This window comes from Euprymna scolopes, chromosome 19, assembly GCF_053919585.1.
Source record: "Euprymna scolopes isolate OS-2025 chromosome 19, ASM5391958v1, whole genome shotgun sequence".
NCBI classification, from domain to species: Eukaryota; Metazoa; Mollusca; class Cephalopoda; order Sepiida; family Sepiolidae; genus Euprymna; species Euprymna scolopes.
In genome coordinates, this window is record NC_136500.1 from 140,487,706 (window position 1) to 140,504,648 (window position 16,943).

General features: G+C 35.0%; 1 protein-coding gene across 1 annotated transcript in view; it reads right to left on the reverse strand.

Annotated features, from left to right (window-relative positions):
- Positions 1-8,646: 8,646 nt before the first annotated feature.
- Positions 8,647-16,943, reverse strand: part of LOC145240007 (transcription elongation factor SPT5-like) — a 72,888-nt gene continuing 64,591 nt past the window's right edge. Inside the window, exons 13-15 of the mRNA XM_080103603.1 lie at positions 16,063-16,187; positions 15,419-15,571; positions 8,647-9,721 (exon numbers count right to left, since the gene is read on the reverse strand). Of these exons, the coding sequence (XP_079959729.1) occupies positions 9,602-9,721; positions 15,419-15,571; positions 16,063-16,187 (398 nt within the window). The 3' untranslated portion in view covers positions 8,647-9,601. The remainder of the gene's footprint in view (positions 9,722-15,418; positions 15,572-16,062; positions 16,188-16,943) is intronic.

Below are 16,943 nucleotides of genomic sequence, written 5' to 3' on the forward strand. Positions count from 1 at the left end.
CTTTCCAGCTGACTACAACATTGTCATCTTCAAACAAGTACTTGATGAGTTTCTCCCTTAAATCATCAAAGTCTACTCAATCTTAACCACTAACGATGAGTGCGCTGTTGTCTATGCGACCACTATACGCTTAACTCTTATCCTCGAGTGGCCTTTGGACCTTGATCGGTGGTGACTCTCTTGTAAAAAAATAACAAAAAAGGAAACTATAATTATCGTCAAGGTTAGAGTTAGAGTTAGAGTTAAGGTGATGTTGTTTTAATCTTGAATGTAATTTTTTTCTTTAATTTTTTCACCCCACGCAAGGCACAGTGCCACATTGGTGTAAGGGGGCTTCTATTTGGTACCAAGTTTGCAGAGGTACTATGTAGGGAGTTGCGCAGCAATATGTCATTTCACATGACATTTCAATTTCTGCATGTCAGTACAGTCAGGGAAGAAGAAACAGGAGTGGAAATCCAAAGTCTAGCAGTTCAAAGAAAGAAACTATTTGAATAAAAAACTTTCTAGTATCTAGGGATCTGAACAATGTAGAGGTGGGATTTTGCTGCTTGTCGAGGAGATACATGTGCTTGGAGTTCGTTGAGACACATTCCATCAAAATACTTGTAAAAAAGGTACAGGTATACAACATTTCAGTGATGGGACATAAGTTGGAGTTTGGTTGCTGGTGTGGGACCTATTAGGTTGGCGACTCTTTTTTAAACCCTGTTTGAGAGGGAGAGACTAGTGGTAGATGCACTAACCCAGAAGTGTAGTTACCCCCCCCCCTCTTTGTCTTTGACAAATATATTTATTTTTCCTTCCTACACCTGATAAGAATTCTTCCCAATCCCCACTAGAGATCTTCCCGCTTGTTTTCAGTGCCCCGGAAAACAGTAAGTGATCTAACTTTCTAGATTAGCTCAGGAGGAAACCTTACTAACAATGCACTAGGCAATTTTATTTTTTGTATATTTTTTCTAGATTCCCCACTCCCCAACACGAACTGTTTCTCTTCCAAATTCAGGAACTTTTTATTTTCCAATGAATTGAACTTTTTTCACATGCACATTTTAATTAAAAAAAAAAAATAAATAAATAAAAGAAAATTTTTTTTTTGCACACACACACACAGAAATTGTATATATATATCCTTTCTTGCAAAAACGCTGGGGTTTCATTAGTTAGCTTAGAATCCACAGAGTGAATGAGGTATTTGTGGTAAATGTTGCCAGTCAAGAGTAAAGTCGCCAAAGACTCCATTTTCACTTCAGTAACAAAGACCCTACAACACTCCCCCTCCCAGATCTTATAGGGCCTTGTGCCTAAATTTGTTTTGTAAATTGGAATTTTACTTTTAATTTATTTTGATTTTACATTGAATTATCTTGATTATAATTTTCATTTTCACAAAATAAATTATATATGAAAATCAAAGTGTAGTATCTGTTTCGGCAGATACTGCTAGCAAAGACCATATGTGGGGGCAGCCCCACATAATACCTTGGTCAATGTAGGGGCAACCCTTCATAACAATTGTTACTATCCAGCTCCCCTACTCCCCGGGAAGTTGGTCCCCATTTCCCCTTCACTCCTCATTAAAAATCAGCCTTGTACCTAATTTGCTCGGTGGGGGAGCAAATAAATACCCTTTTCTTGGCCTTTGGCAAATAAATACCCTTTTCTTGTACCTATTCTTACTACATGCTGTACTTACGTTTGTAACTTTGCGATATAAAGTGGGGGATCACTTTTCTGTATTAATTTAATGTAAAATGATCACCCACTTTACAACCAGTCAGTCTGAAAGCCATTACAGTCATTCTCCAGATAATTTAAGTTTTTTTTGAAAGATTCCAGTTATTTTTTTAAGCATTCAAGTCATTCTTAAGGTCATTCAAATCATCCTTAAGTTCATTAAAGTCATTCTAAGTCATTTACTTTTTATTTATTTAAGTCATTTCAGCCCATTTTTTGGTCATTTTAGTTTATCTTTAAGAATTTCATGTCAATCCTATATTCACGCATTCATTCATTACACAAGAGCATAAGACTAATGGCTATTGGCCTTGTTAAAAGGAAAGTGTTAATTCAAAGTATTTTCCAACCAATATTAGAAACCCCTTCAAAAAAGTAACACCTATATGTGAATGTAGTAAGCCAGTGTGAACTTAGAAATTCCTTTAAAACCTGGTCAAGAAAATTAGTTTGAGACTGACTTTACTAACCGGTCAAACAAAGGGAAACCAAAAACTTTTTTTTTTTTTTTCAATATTTAAACATCATTTTTTTTTTCAATATTTAAACATCATTTTTTTTTATACATTTAAACATCAATTTTTTTTTTTTTAATATTTAAACATCATTTTTTTTCTTTAATATTTAAACATCATTTTTTTTTATATATATTTAAACATCAGTTCTTTTTTTTTTAATATTTAAACATCATTTTTTTTTTCAATATTTAAACATCATTTTTTTTTATATATATTTAAACATCAGTTTTTTTTTTATATTTAAACATCATTTTTTTTTTATATATATTTAAACATCATTTTTTTTTTAATATTTAAACATCATTTTTTTTTTTTAATATTTAAACATCATTTTTTTTTTAATATTTAAACATCAGTTTTTTTTTTTAATATTTAAACATCATTTTTTTTTTATATATATTTAAACATCAGTTTTTTTTTTTAATATTTAAACATCATTTTTTTTTTAATATTTAAACATCATTTTTTTTTATATATATTTAAACATCAGTTTTTTTTTTTAATATTTAAACATCATTTTTTTTTTAATATTTAAACATCATTTTTTTTTTATATATATTTAAACATCAGTTTTTTTTTTTAATATTTAAACATCATTTTTTTTCAATATTTAAACATCATTTTTTTTTTTAATATTTAAACGTCATTTTTTTTTTTAATATTTAAACATCATTTTTTTTTATATATATTTAAACATCAGTTTTTTTTTTTAATATTTAAACATCATTTTTTTTTTTCAATATTTAAACATCATTTTTTTTTTATATATATTTAAACATCAGTTTTTTTTTTTAATATTTAAACATCATTTTTTTTTTTTCAATATTTAAACATCATTTTTTTTTTCAATATTTAAACATCATTTTTTTTTTTTCAATATTTAAACATCATTTTTTTTTTTAATATTTAAACATCAGTACTATGTAAGTAATAATGTACAGTCGATATGAAAGCTATTTTTCACCTATAACTTGTAACTTTCACCTATAAAGTATACATTTGTTGGTCTTAATTCAATCCCAGGCAACTTCAGGTCCCCCTGCTAGTTAATATTTTACATGTATTGTTTTCTTACTTGTGTTGGTATTGTTACATGATAAGGGCTGTCCCCTTTTCATGTAAGTATAAAAATAGAGAGATTTAGTTAAAATGAAAATGAAATAGAATAGACGAAATAGGTTTAGAAATAAATTACGAGAGAGAATTAGCAAATGGAATGTAAAACAAACCATTGTTTAGCTTAGAGATAAAATAGTTTTAAGAAAAGGAATGCAACTATAGGATAATTTAATAAACATGTTTTTAACATATTGGAAATATAGGTTACTGGGAATATAGGTTAGAATTCCTTTTGTAAACAAAGGAAAAAGTTTTGGACACGCATTTCCAGAACACGTGAAAGAAGACACGTTTTAACATATGTATGACGTCATGGAAAATGGGAAGTTCTCGATATAGTTAGAAACTTTATAGTTAAGCAGGGGGAGTCTGAGGACGAGAGATGACAGTCTGGAGTCCAGACATGGACAGTCGAATGTCTGGAAGCGAGACGGTCACCTTTGAAACATAGAATGTAAAACTTTTAATTCTTGACTAAGAAAACCACAACCGGTCGGAGAAGAAATAAACCCATCATGTGTTTTTATAAACGTCGTCTTTGTGTTGTAATTCTACCAAAAGGTAAAGTGAAAATTGTCATTATATGTCTTATATATCCTGTGTTTTAAAATGTCTTTACATACACAATGTCTCCACATCTCATATCTACAATGTGAACACTAAGACTGTCTCAACACTCAAAGAGCTTCTACACTTCTAAGTATGAACATTTTATATATATGAATCTCTTCATAACACGAACACAGAACACAACATCTCTCTTAATAAGACTTTCTAACAATAACAAATAACACCAACAACAAGAATAAAATAATAATAATAATAATAATGAAAGAAACTATATAACAGTATAGTCAGATGGAGAAAATAGTTTTTTTAAATAGAAATTTTCGAATTTTTCTTAATAAAAATTTTCTTTTGAATAAAAAAAGATTTTAAAAAAATAATTTTCCTTTGAATAAAATAATTTTTTTTTTAAATAAACATTTTCTTTTGAATAAAAATAATTTTTTAAAATAATTTTCTTTTTAATAAAAATAATTTTTAAAATAAACATTTTCTTTTGAACAAATTTATTTAAAAAAATATTTACACAAGTTTCATTTTTTTTTAATTTTGTTTAAGATTTTACAGAAAACTCAAACTTAGTGGCCGTTTTCATTCTAGACTAATGTATACTAACATTACATAATAAAATTAAAAACACAATATATCGTCTGTATGTGACAATTAATATTCAAACATTTTTTATATTAACTCTTTTTAAAGTATGGCATGATTTTAAACAATTTTATTCAATTAATGTAATGACAAAACAATATTACAATTTAATCAAACATCAGGAAAATCAGATTTTAAATAAACGGGATTAAAGGACTGAAATGTAATATGATTAACACTTTTTATGGGATTTAAATTAAAACATTTTTCATGCATATATCTCTATCTCTACTATAATATATAAGGACCTTTGTCTGCGTTTGCATGTGTGTGTCTTTCCCTATAATCTCCACAAGAGCTGGGCCAATTTATATGAAATTTCACACAAAGGTATTTTCTGTGCCTGGCAGTGTTCTTAGATTTTATATCGGAATGTCTTCAAAAAAGTCTAATGAAAGAAGGAACAAGTGATTTTGATCAAAGTTAACACCTTATACAGCCTAACATCACAAGTGCATTTGAGAAGTTTTATTACCACACAAGCAGAAAGGCCCGGCATATAAAATCAATAGTAAGTTCTTTAATATGATGGACACGTTTGAAATGAATGTTTCTGTTTAAAGCACAATTGAACTATAACGCTTGACCTTTTAACTTAAATTCAAGCCAGTATCACCATGCAAGCAAAAAGGCCAGGTCTATAAAATCAACAGTAAGTTCTTTGATATGATAGGGGCACATTCAAAATGAATATTTCTGTTTAGAGCACAATTGTAGTTTGATAAATGGCTTTTTTAGTTTCAAATTTAATTCAAGCTATTATATATAATAATAATTTTATAAAATCATTGTCGGTTCTCTACAGTGCAATGTAGACTAAAATGTATTGTGGACTAAGTCACTGCAAGGAGGCACGTGAGGTTTCCTCACAATGCATCACGATAGGTCCCCAACTAGAGCAGGCAATCAATCAATTTGATTGGAAATGGGCGATTTCACAGTTTTCGATGACAATAAAAATATAAGAGTGTGAAAAATTTATTGATCATCATCCAATCCCGAGCAACATTGGGTCTCCCTGCTAATTTCATTATAAAAACAAATTACGAGAGAAAATAATGTTTGTCTGAAAAAATACACATTTCATGTTTATTTTATTATAAAAAGAATTTTAAAAAACCCTAAAAACTTTTAATAGGGTTAATAGGTTTCGGATATTGAAATTATCACGGTGTCACTAACTGGGTGTCCTATGATTAGATAAAAAACAACTAATCAGAGGCTACCTTTTCAGATTTACACCAAACTCTATGAAAGGTTAGCAACTGCAACACAGAACTCAAGACTATTTCTTCAAACCAGCCAAAAAGACACAGGAAATATAAAACTGCTAAACAAGTATATCTTTGAGATAAGTTTCCTCGCCAACTGAGTGTTTGCAAACATCTTTTTTTCTTTCCACTCTTTCTCTGTAAATACAATATTTTTTATAGCATTTACAACTGTGTTGTGTTTCTTTCTTCTTGTTGGTGTCACTTATTTTGTTACCAAACATAATTGGGAAAATCCTAAAATGGAAGATCTTGAGTTGTAAGCCGTGTTTAGTTTCAGAAGATTTTCCGATGGGTAGTTATTTTATACAAGTTCAGGAGATGACGAATTCTCAGTGGGCAGCTGTTCTGTAAAATTTCTGGACTTTATAATTTTGGAGTCAAAGAACAAAAGATCCTTCTCGTGTTGACACAAAAAAAATATGTGCAACGTTGCTAAAAAGGTTTAATTTTTATGGAGCAATTCTGGTTTCTGATTGGTTGGTAGCAGAATGTGAATTAATTTGATTTGTCAGTTCCTAATAGCAGCGTTTATAAATAGAATCTCCCAACACTAAGGGACCATATGAGTCAAAAATATTGCAACAGAAGACATTTGGAAGATTATTTTTTTATATAAACTATAAATATGATCTCACAAAAAATTTAAAAGAAAAAGCAAAACAATTACGAAAAGAAAAAAAAAAAAAAAACAATAAAAAGACTCAAAACTTTACAGAAAATATCTGAAAGAATTTTATTACATAAAAACATTCTTTTTTTTTAAAATTGTTTCAAAAAAATATATTTTCTTACAAAAATTTATGAGAAAAGGAAAAAAAATAAAAAAATAAAAGTAAAAAAATTCCTGAATAATTAGAATAGAGGTTGACTTCAAGATGACATAACCCTCCCCTCCACTTCCTTCCTCCACCATTACAAACTATAATTTAATTACATAAGATTTGGTGGATTCTGACAACCTAAACAAATTCTGATCAGTTTAAAACCTTTTCATGGAGACTCAAGAAAACAGTATTAACACTTTTTGGTAAAATCGTAGTTTAGTGGCTTGAACATAATTGTTATGAAAAATCAATTGCTTCTTGTTTTTAACATAAGAAACTCTCGTTTCAGGAAAATTCCATGTCTTGACAAGCTTCTGCGACTGACCTTCACTCCTGATCTAAAATGGAACACATACATCAAATCTGTTGCCAAAATCACTAGAAAAATAATTGAATCAATCTACCACTCAAGTAGGTATCTCACTGTCAATGCAATCCTCTACCTGTATAAGAGTCAGGTATGCCCTAAAATGGAGTACTGTTGTCACATCTGGGCAGGAGGTGCTCGGCATGCCCTATCCAGCTTCAAAACCGAGTAGGCGATGCCCTTTTCTCTTCCCTGCAACGTCTCTCACACAGAAGAGACGTAGCGAACCTGTCTCTGGTCTATTGTTATTTTCATGGCAAATGCTCAACTGAACTCCAATCTATGATACCCCCTTGCTAAACTTTCACAAAAAAACACTCAACTAGCTACAACCACTATATGATTTTCCTCACTTTCTATTTGCGCCTAAATCTAATTGCAGATTCCATGAACAAAGCTTCTTTCCCAAAACTGCCCGCCTGTTTCGTTGGCCTGCTTCCCGGTTGAATACAAGATGGTAGCCTTCAAATCCTATGTAAACAAATTCTTGTTGAGCCATCTGCATAAAAAATCAAATTCTACCGAATTTACACCATTAATGATTACTACACTACCATCTTATAATCATTAACCCTTACCCTCGAGTGGCCCTCAGGTCTTGATAAGTGGTGATTCCCAAGTAAAAAAAAAAAAAAAAATCTCAGAAAACTACTGTAAATAGGAATCTAATTTATTTTATGTAGATTTATTATATTTAAAGAATTCATTTTATTTTTTTTCAGATTTAAAACAAATTGAGTGTTAATTTTGGAGATTTTGCCAAACATTCGTTTAAAAAAGAATAGTTATTTATTTGCCACCCCATAAGGACCAGGTTAGACACCAGGTCAGTTTTAAATGTAGGAAAAAATCCAGTTCTCCACTAAGTAGCACACTGGATTGAAAAAAGAAAATTGCCTCAGTCATTAAGGATTTCTACATATATACAAACATATATATATATATATATGTGTGTGTGTGTGTCAGGTCATGTTATATGCTGCTGGTACCATGTAACCCAGTACTACCTGCCTCATGGTCAGGTCACCGGCGACTAAACTGGTTCCCCCACCAAACTTGTTTGGTGAGGAGGGTGGCTAGTCTCCCTGAAGGATTAAAAGCAAGACCTTCCAAAGGGCGGATGAACCCTTTTTCGGGGTCAACGGCCAACTAGCACCGTGTGTGTTTGTATGTATGTGTTGGGGTGGAGAGGGCTCCTGTAAGCCGTGGTGAAGGCGGCCTTTCTAGGAGAAGCGAATCTCTGATTTAAAAAACCATAAAGCGGGAGACCAGTACCCGCATTAAGCTGGTCTGCAGTTTAACTTGTTGCTGGCTACCTCGCTCTTGCTTGTTGCTGGATCTCAACATTTTGAACCGAGAGAGAGATTTAGCTGTCGTACAAAGTTAAGACTCTGTAACATCATCTATGTATAGATACTCTCTCAGGGATTTGTCTATAAAAATGGCGATGGAAGTCATTTTTGGGCTCATGGACTTTAAGTGTCTGAGGGAGTGGCACTCGTCTGACAAGACATTGCAATCATCATATATATATATATATATATATATATATATTACATACACATACTTGTGTTTCTATTTACTTTTTTTTTTACAAATATTTTCTACCGTTACATTGTTATAACCCTTTACCAGCCTTGAAGAGTATATATAGGAAACATTTCTCACTCCTATTGCTTGTCAGCCTAACTGGTCTTCAAAGTACATGGCTATATATGGTTCAACAAATGAAATGAAGGGTTTGTTTATGTTCGTGCGTCAATTGCATGCTAACCTCCATCACGTGTGGATTTCATGATTAAAATTTTTTATTTATCGCATAAAAAATATTCTGGCGGTTAAGGGTTAAGAAAATTGTCTGAACATTATTGTATTTCTTTTTTTTTTCAGGCTTATGAGAGAATACTTGAAAGAAAAAAGTTTATTTTTTGTAAATATCATTTTAGGTGTGGACCTACGATATTTTCTGTTAATGGAGCAAGGAGATCGCCTGAGTCAAAGTTGCTAGAAAAAGAAGAAAGAATAATAATCATTAGCAGCAGCAGCAATTAGTCGCACATTAATCGTGACTTATTTAGCTATATATAGTAAAGCTCCACTTCCATTTATATTAAGACTCCACTGTGCTTTTTATCAGCAATAATTTATCAGCATATGTGCACATTTTCATTGCATTATGTTCAGGCCACTAAACTACGGCTTTACTCACTTTTCTTACCCCCCCCCCCCATTAAGTTGTGTGAATTCTTTTATCACTCAATTTATCACATAGTAGTATTCCTTGTAAAGGTGAAACTCAACCAGGGGGGAGGGGGCTGAGCTTAGCTGTAGTGTCAAATCAAGCATGAGGGATTTTTTTGTTTTGTGAAACTGAACCGAAGAATTACTCTTAATAACTGCAGTAAATATCCAAACTGAAATTGCCCCTGTTTATTGCCTCCCGATGAGGGCAAAGTTAGACACAGTGTTGTTTTTTTTTTTTTTTATGTAAAGATATCCAGCACTCTGAATGAGGAAAAAAAATTAAAATTGCCCCCGTCAAGAAGAATCTTCTCTATCCAAAGCAAGGACAGAACAGATACGGCAATTTGATGCTAGCACGGCAGCGTCATTCTCTAAATCTGTGCAAAGTTGGAGGTCATCGTGCCAGAAATTCAGCTAAAATGAAAAAAAAAAAAAAAACTTTTTAAAATGGACACGAAGAAAATGTGTAAGATAACTCCTATTTTCACCTGCAAATTAAAATAGAAGTTTAATTCCTTAAATAATTTGAAGTATACTTAGAAATAAAGAGAGCTAGCATTGTTAAATGAAGGCTTTTGGGTCCTTCTATTTATTATTTAATTGTTCACGTTATTATTTCGTTTACTTCTCCTTTTTCTTGTTACTTTTACGGGTATTTTTAAGAGCCTGTGTTCTTACATATACGGGCGTGGGTGTGTATGCTCTTACGTATGTTACGTCCAGTTCATGTTATATGTGTCTGTGTTCTTATTTTTACACCGTTTCTTGCCTCGAAAGCCTTTGAGACGTGTATGTGCCATGTATAATGCGTACATACCTGGTTGCCGTGGCCAGCGGATGATGCCTTCTTGGACGCTGGTCTCCATCTCGTGGGGAGTGGTCACAGCAGACAGATGCATCGATAAACAACAAGATGGATTTGAAGTTTCAATCTTTCATTTCAAGGCAAGCCTATCATCGCGAACCCTGATTGTCGGGAGAGACCTGAAATCTCCGATCTGCTTCCTCTTCTGCCTAAACCACTCTCTGCCCATGTAGTCGTCAACCAGAAGCCTATGACCATAATTCCCGTGTTACCCCTAATTTCCGGTGCATTCTCTCTAACCTTTTGTGACCCTGCCAACTCGCTAATGGGAAATGAAAAATATACTTACATAACTTTCTATTTCTAAAACTACCTATATAGCAATTAAGCTGGGATTCCCAATACTACAGCATCAATATAGTAAAACAACGATTTAAACAGTTGCTATAAAATAATTCAAAGTAATAAATAAATCGCGATCTGAATTCTCATTTATCTTACTCTTTCACACAAATTGGTCATCTATATATATAAAAGCGAAAATGTATGTATGTGTGTTCGCTTTTTCTGCATGTCAACAAAAGGCTTCTTTCAGAGAAGCGGTCGGTCGGTTCACAACTTTTTAAAACTTTTTATATCACATATAAATGGTAATATCTCACAGTTAACAACGAAGCTCGCCTGTCTATTTAATTTGCTCGATTTCGGGAAGATAAATATTCAATATTTGTCGCTCGCCGCATGTGGGTTAGTCTTTTTCCTATAACATCTTGGGGGTGGAAAAAAAAGCGTTCAGCAGTAAACGAATACTATCCCGCAGTCAAAACTTGACCTCATTTAAAACAGACACCTGCTAAATCCAAGTAATTAAATAAATTCAAACGTGTTTCCGTTAGCATCTCGCGGTGGGGCAATGGTTAACATCGCACGTTTTTTTTTTTTTTTTTCACACTTTAATTTACAACTTTGCCTCAACGGTTCGAGTTCGATTCTCATACTTACTTTTTTTTAACCCCCCCCTCCAACACCCGGTACCCCTCGCTAGAGTACTATATATCAAGATATAACCTATTATGCCAGGAAAGCTTAATACCAATTTTTGTGTAGCCTGACCTAATAAATATTATCAGTGCTAGTAATATTATTAATTACCTGACAAATGTTTATTAATATCAGTTATAGCAATATTATCACTCCTACTGTATGGAGCAGAAACATGGAGAACAACAAAGACCACAATAAGAAAAGTGCAAACTTTTATCAACTCATGCTTTCAAAGAAGGGTAAAGATCCACTGGCCAACTACCATCAGTAACACAGATCTCTGGAGCAGAACTAACCAAAAACCTAAATGTAGATTCCATGAACAAAGCTTCTTTCTTAGAACTGCACGCCTGTGGAACTCTCTTCCGACTGCCTGCTTTCCAGCTGACTACAATCTGATTGCCCTCAAGTCCGACGTAAACAAGTTCTTGATGAACAGTCCCCCTAAGTAATCCAATTTACAAAATTCCCACCACTTATGTTTATTACTCTAGAAGTGTAAGCCATTTTGACTTTCAGAACAGTTTCAGATGGTTCGCTGTTACACACAAGTCCTGGGAGGTGACTTGTTTGTAGTAGACAGTTCCACAGAACAAAATATTCTTACCGTGTCGAAACCCGGGAAAAGAACATGTGAAATTGCTCCAGAAAAGGTTTAATATTTATGAAGCAATTCTGGTTTCTTTTTTTTTTTTTTTTTTTTTTTTTTTTACACAGTGATCACCACTTATTAAGGCCCGGAAGCCACTCAGGGATAAGGGTTCTTGCAAGTACATTACGTTAGTGAGGAGATTTGATGAAATGTTTACTTAAGGGGGAGGTTCATTAGGAATTTGTTAACATTGGATTTTAAGACATCCAAGTTGTAGTCCGGAGGGAAGCAGGCAGACGAAACAGAGTTCCAGAGGCGTGCAGTTCTAAGAAAGAAGCTTTGTTCATGGAATCTGCGTTTTGATTTAGGCACAGATATAGAGTGGGGGAAATTTTTCACAGTGGATTCAGCTAGACGGGTGTTTTTCGTGAAAGATTGGCGAGGGGGGACCAGAGATTGGAGTTCAGACGAGCATCTGCCATGGAAATAACGATAAAACAAGGACAGGCTCGCAACGTCTCTTCTGTGGGAGAGAGGTTGCAGGGTAGAGAAAAGGGCATCCCCCACTAAGCCACGAAGTCTATTTTGTACTCTGTCAAGGCAGGATAGGCTGTCTTTAGCAGCTCCTGCCCAGATATGGCAACAGTATTCCATCCTTGGACGTACTTGGCTTTTATATAGATAGAGAATTGCATCCGTAGTGAGATATCTTCTGGAGCGGTAGAAGGATCCCACCATCTTTCCAGCGACCTTGGCAACAGACTTGATGTACGTGTTCCATTTCAGATCAGGAGTAAAGGTCAAACCCAGAAGCTTGTCAAAACACGGGGCCTCACCCAGACGAGAGCCATCCATCACAATTGATGCCAGATGGGGATCAGAGCGTTGATGATGTAAGGATAGCAGTTTGGTTTTGGATGCATTAAAGGTAACCAGCCACATTTTCCCCCACTGAACCACGCGCTCGAGATCAGAGGAGAGAGAATCAGAGAGAACTTTGTCATTTACAGCCTTTGATGTGTTGCCGTAGATGGTCGTGTCATTAGCATAGATGTCAACGAATGATTTAAGTATGTGTTTAGGGAGGTCATTGATGTAGATCAGGAAGAGAGTTGGGCCCAGGATTGACCCTTGAGGGACTCCAGCATTTATATTGCAGGCCTCCGATTTTTGTCCATCTACCACTACTCTTATGAGCCTATCGGAGAGAAATGATTTAATGATTGAGAAAACATTTCCAGTTATACCGTAGCTGGAAATCTTGTGAAGTAGACCCTTATGCCATACCTTGTCGAAGGCCTTTGATATGTCGAGAGCAATTGCCCTAGAAAGGAAGCCTTTGTCAAGAGATTCACTAATCCTGTGGGATATAACCGTCAGCACATCTGCGGTAGATCTTGCAGAGCGGAAACCATATTGTGTGTCACTAAGAAGGTTATTCCTGCTGAGGTGGTTGACTATTTCTCTATTTAATATGGATTCCAGCAACTTACTCATAACACACAGGAGACTTATTGGTCTGTATTGAGAGGGAGATGACTTATCACCTGAATTCTTAAATACAGGGCAAACTGATGAGGTCTTCCAGGGAGTCGGAAAGCACTTCTCCTTAAGGCAGCGCTTAAATAGTTTCGTAAGTATGGGAGCAAGTTCTGGTTGAAGCTTTTTTAACACTATAATTGGGATGCCATCAGGGCCAGTTGCTTTACTGGAATCTAGGTTCTTTATTAGCTTGGCGACCTCATGCACGGATATTTGTATGTTACCTAGCTTGTTCTGTGTTATAGGAGGAAATATGGGGAGTTGATGGCCTTCGTCGCATAGGGTAGAATTAGCTGCAAAGTTCTTTGCAAATAGTTTGGCCTTGTCTGACGCTGACGAGATGACCTCTGGTCCATTGAAAATGGTTGGGATAGAGCGCACACTTCTGTTCAGGATCCTATTTGTTATTTGCCAAAACTGGTGGGATCCAAGCCGCTGATCAGCTACCTTGGATTTAACAGACTGGGCATATAGATCTCTTGCATTTTTTATTACTCTTTTACAGTGGTTGCTGGCAGACCTAAAAGCAGCTTTAGTCTCAGTGCATCTATTACGTTGGTAGCTATGGAAAAAGTGATTTCTGTGCGCGATAGCAGCAGCACATTCTGGGGAGAACCATGGCTGGCTGTTAGGTTTTTGTTGGAATTTTTTAGATGGTATGAATTGGTCTATGCCTGCAATTAACCATTCGGTCAGATCTGATACTATAGAGGACACATCCTTTTTAAATATGGAATGCAGAGGTAAATCAGATATGAATGTACGGAAGCTATCCCAGTCGGCCATAGAGTATCGGTATACAGTACGGTGGAGGGGTACGTCTGGGGGCTTCTTACATTTCTGATTGGTTGGTAGCCGAACGTGAATTAATTTGATTCGTCAGTTCTTAGCAGCATCGTTTATAAATAGAATCGTCTGACTGTGTGGGATCATACCCCATTAATAGGTCCAAAATATTGCAACACTATGATTACATTAACTAATGTATACCCATTAACCCTTATCCTTGAGTGGCCTCCGGGCCTTGTAAAGTGGTGATTCCTGCGTAAAAAAAAAAGAAGAAAAGTACCAGTAGAGGAAGAGATTAGAAAAAGATGGTGATTGATCGGTTCACCCTGAGGAAACAACCAACAGACATCACACGTCAGGCCCTGACATGGAACCCTCAATGGAAGAGGAAAAGGGGCCGCCTAAAGAACATTTGGAAAAGAGACCTGGAGGCGGATGCCAAGCAGACCGGCTATTCTTGGGGGTGGGGAGGGAGCTGGAGCGAATAGCCCAGTACCGTATGCGTGTGTGTGTGTATATATATATATATATATACACCACACCAGAAATGAACTTCCCAGACCCTCCCCCACAAGGTCCTTAAACTCCAAAACTAAAACATTACCGACATACCAAGCACCCCCTCCCACTTTTCCCCCTTGTTCCCTTCCTCTTTATTCCGCTCTTCTCGCACCCCTCCCCTGACATCATTCACTCTTTCATCACATCATAACGAACATTTCTGTAAAAGTATGAGGAAGCTACAGACGGCCCCCAAAAAACGGCTGGGTAGCTGAAACAATAATGTAACTTAACAGAAAGATACGGTAATAAAAAATAAAATGCATATTTGCTCTACAACAGTATTGAGCACTTTCTTCAGTTTTTATTAATATAATTTCTATTAAATATATATATATATATGTTGTCCAAACACAGATCTCTGAGGGAGAACCAACCAAGTACCAGCAGAGGAAGAGATTAAAAGAAGAAGATGGCGATGGATCGGGCACATGCTGAGGACACAACCAACAAACATCACACATCAGGCACTGACATGGGACCCTCAGGAAAAGAGCAAGAGAGGTCAACTAGAGAACAAATGGAGAAGAAACCTGGAGGTAGATGCCAAGCAGACCGGCTACTCCAGGGGAGAGCCGTAGCAAATCGCACAGGACTGTGGACACTGATGGGCTGTTGTGGATGGCCTATGCTCCTCCAGTGACTCAAGGCTACGCTGATGAGGAACACTAATATTATAAGTTGCCCCAGAATTATTTTGTATTTTCAGTAGTAATAATAGATTTTTTTGTCACACATTCACATTTTTCGAAAAAGATATTAAATTAAAGAAACTTACTTCCTTCATTGTTGAATCAGAGAAAATGATAACCATATCTTGAATATCTACAACGATACCAGTGTCGTTAATATGACAACCACGAATCACTTTAACATGGTCACCCACTTCGAAATGTTTATGAACGTCATCAATTTGAAATTCTAATGGTTCCTTAAAAAGAAAAGAGAAACAAAAATTCTTCTCAGTTTGAGCGGATCTATCCCGATTGCAATTAGAATCTGCGGATTTTGGTACTTAAGTTTATGACCCAATCTTTGTCAACTTTACGTTAGCATCTTCCTAAAGGTTATATAACAGCCGGAAGATGTTGAAGCACTTATCCAATTGTCAGAAAACAACAAATTTCAATAAAAGCATAAAATTCTTTACATCAGGAAAAAATACTTTAAACCTAAAATGACTTTCAACAAATCCTCACTTCCTTATGTTTTTCCCAATGTTTTTCCAAATAGAAATCCATTCTTAACATGGCAAAGGCAAAGATGGTAGATTTTGTATCATCTAACAGTATTTGCACCAGTCTTTTCTGCCTGCTTCGTCAGAAGATGCTGATGCCAAGTTGCCAGAGATTGGGCCGTAAACTGGATAAGTACCTGGATTTTAATGGCAGAATTATTTATTGAGGACAATCTATTTCTTACCTTGAAATCTTCACTTTTAGGCATGATGGTAACTTTGTTAGCGTCAAAAGTTATCACTTTCCCCTCAAGAAACGTGAACCCTTCCTTATAGACTTCAACCTTATCACCTGCAATAAAAGGATCCACTAAGCAGCATTTAAGGAAAAATACATTTTGGATTAAAATCAAAGTGAATGCTGTTCTCATCTAAAAGGCAAAACGTGTGTAATCATTTCGTGTATGTCTTCAAAAGGCTTTTCTCGCACACGGTTCCGGGGTCGTTACGATCGCTTACAACTGTTTATATTGGTCCTAAATAATAATATGTATGATTTGGGAAAGCGCGTCGCATCTAGATTTATTTATGTCGACTTTTACAAAATTATTGCTATTTTGGCTTCTCGTGTGTTGATGAGGCTTTTTCGTATAAAAAGCGAAACTAATTCAAAATTAACAATTCCTCGGCATTGCGCCGGGAAATGTCCAGAAGCAATCAGCTTTTATCAATGTTGTACATCAGACAATTGCTATTCAATCTGGACAATTGGGAGCTGGTTTCCATCTGTTGGGGAAAAAACAGTCAAATTTGGGTAAACAACTGCGTGACTTCTATTTGACCTTCTTAGTTAGGTCAAATGGAAGCAGCAGAGTTAACTTTTATTGTGCACGCCTGTTTTTATAGTTAAATAAATAAATTCAAACACGTCTACGCTGTATGTCGCGGTGGCCAAATGGCTACCGTGGCACGGGTTTTTTTTCACACATTAATTTCCAACTCAAGGGTACGGGTTCGATTCTCATACTCACCAACCAAAACATTTTTTTTTTTATTTCTAAATCATAATGTCTACAAGTTAACAACAAGGGTTGCCTGTCTATTTAATTTGCCCGACTTTGAAAAG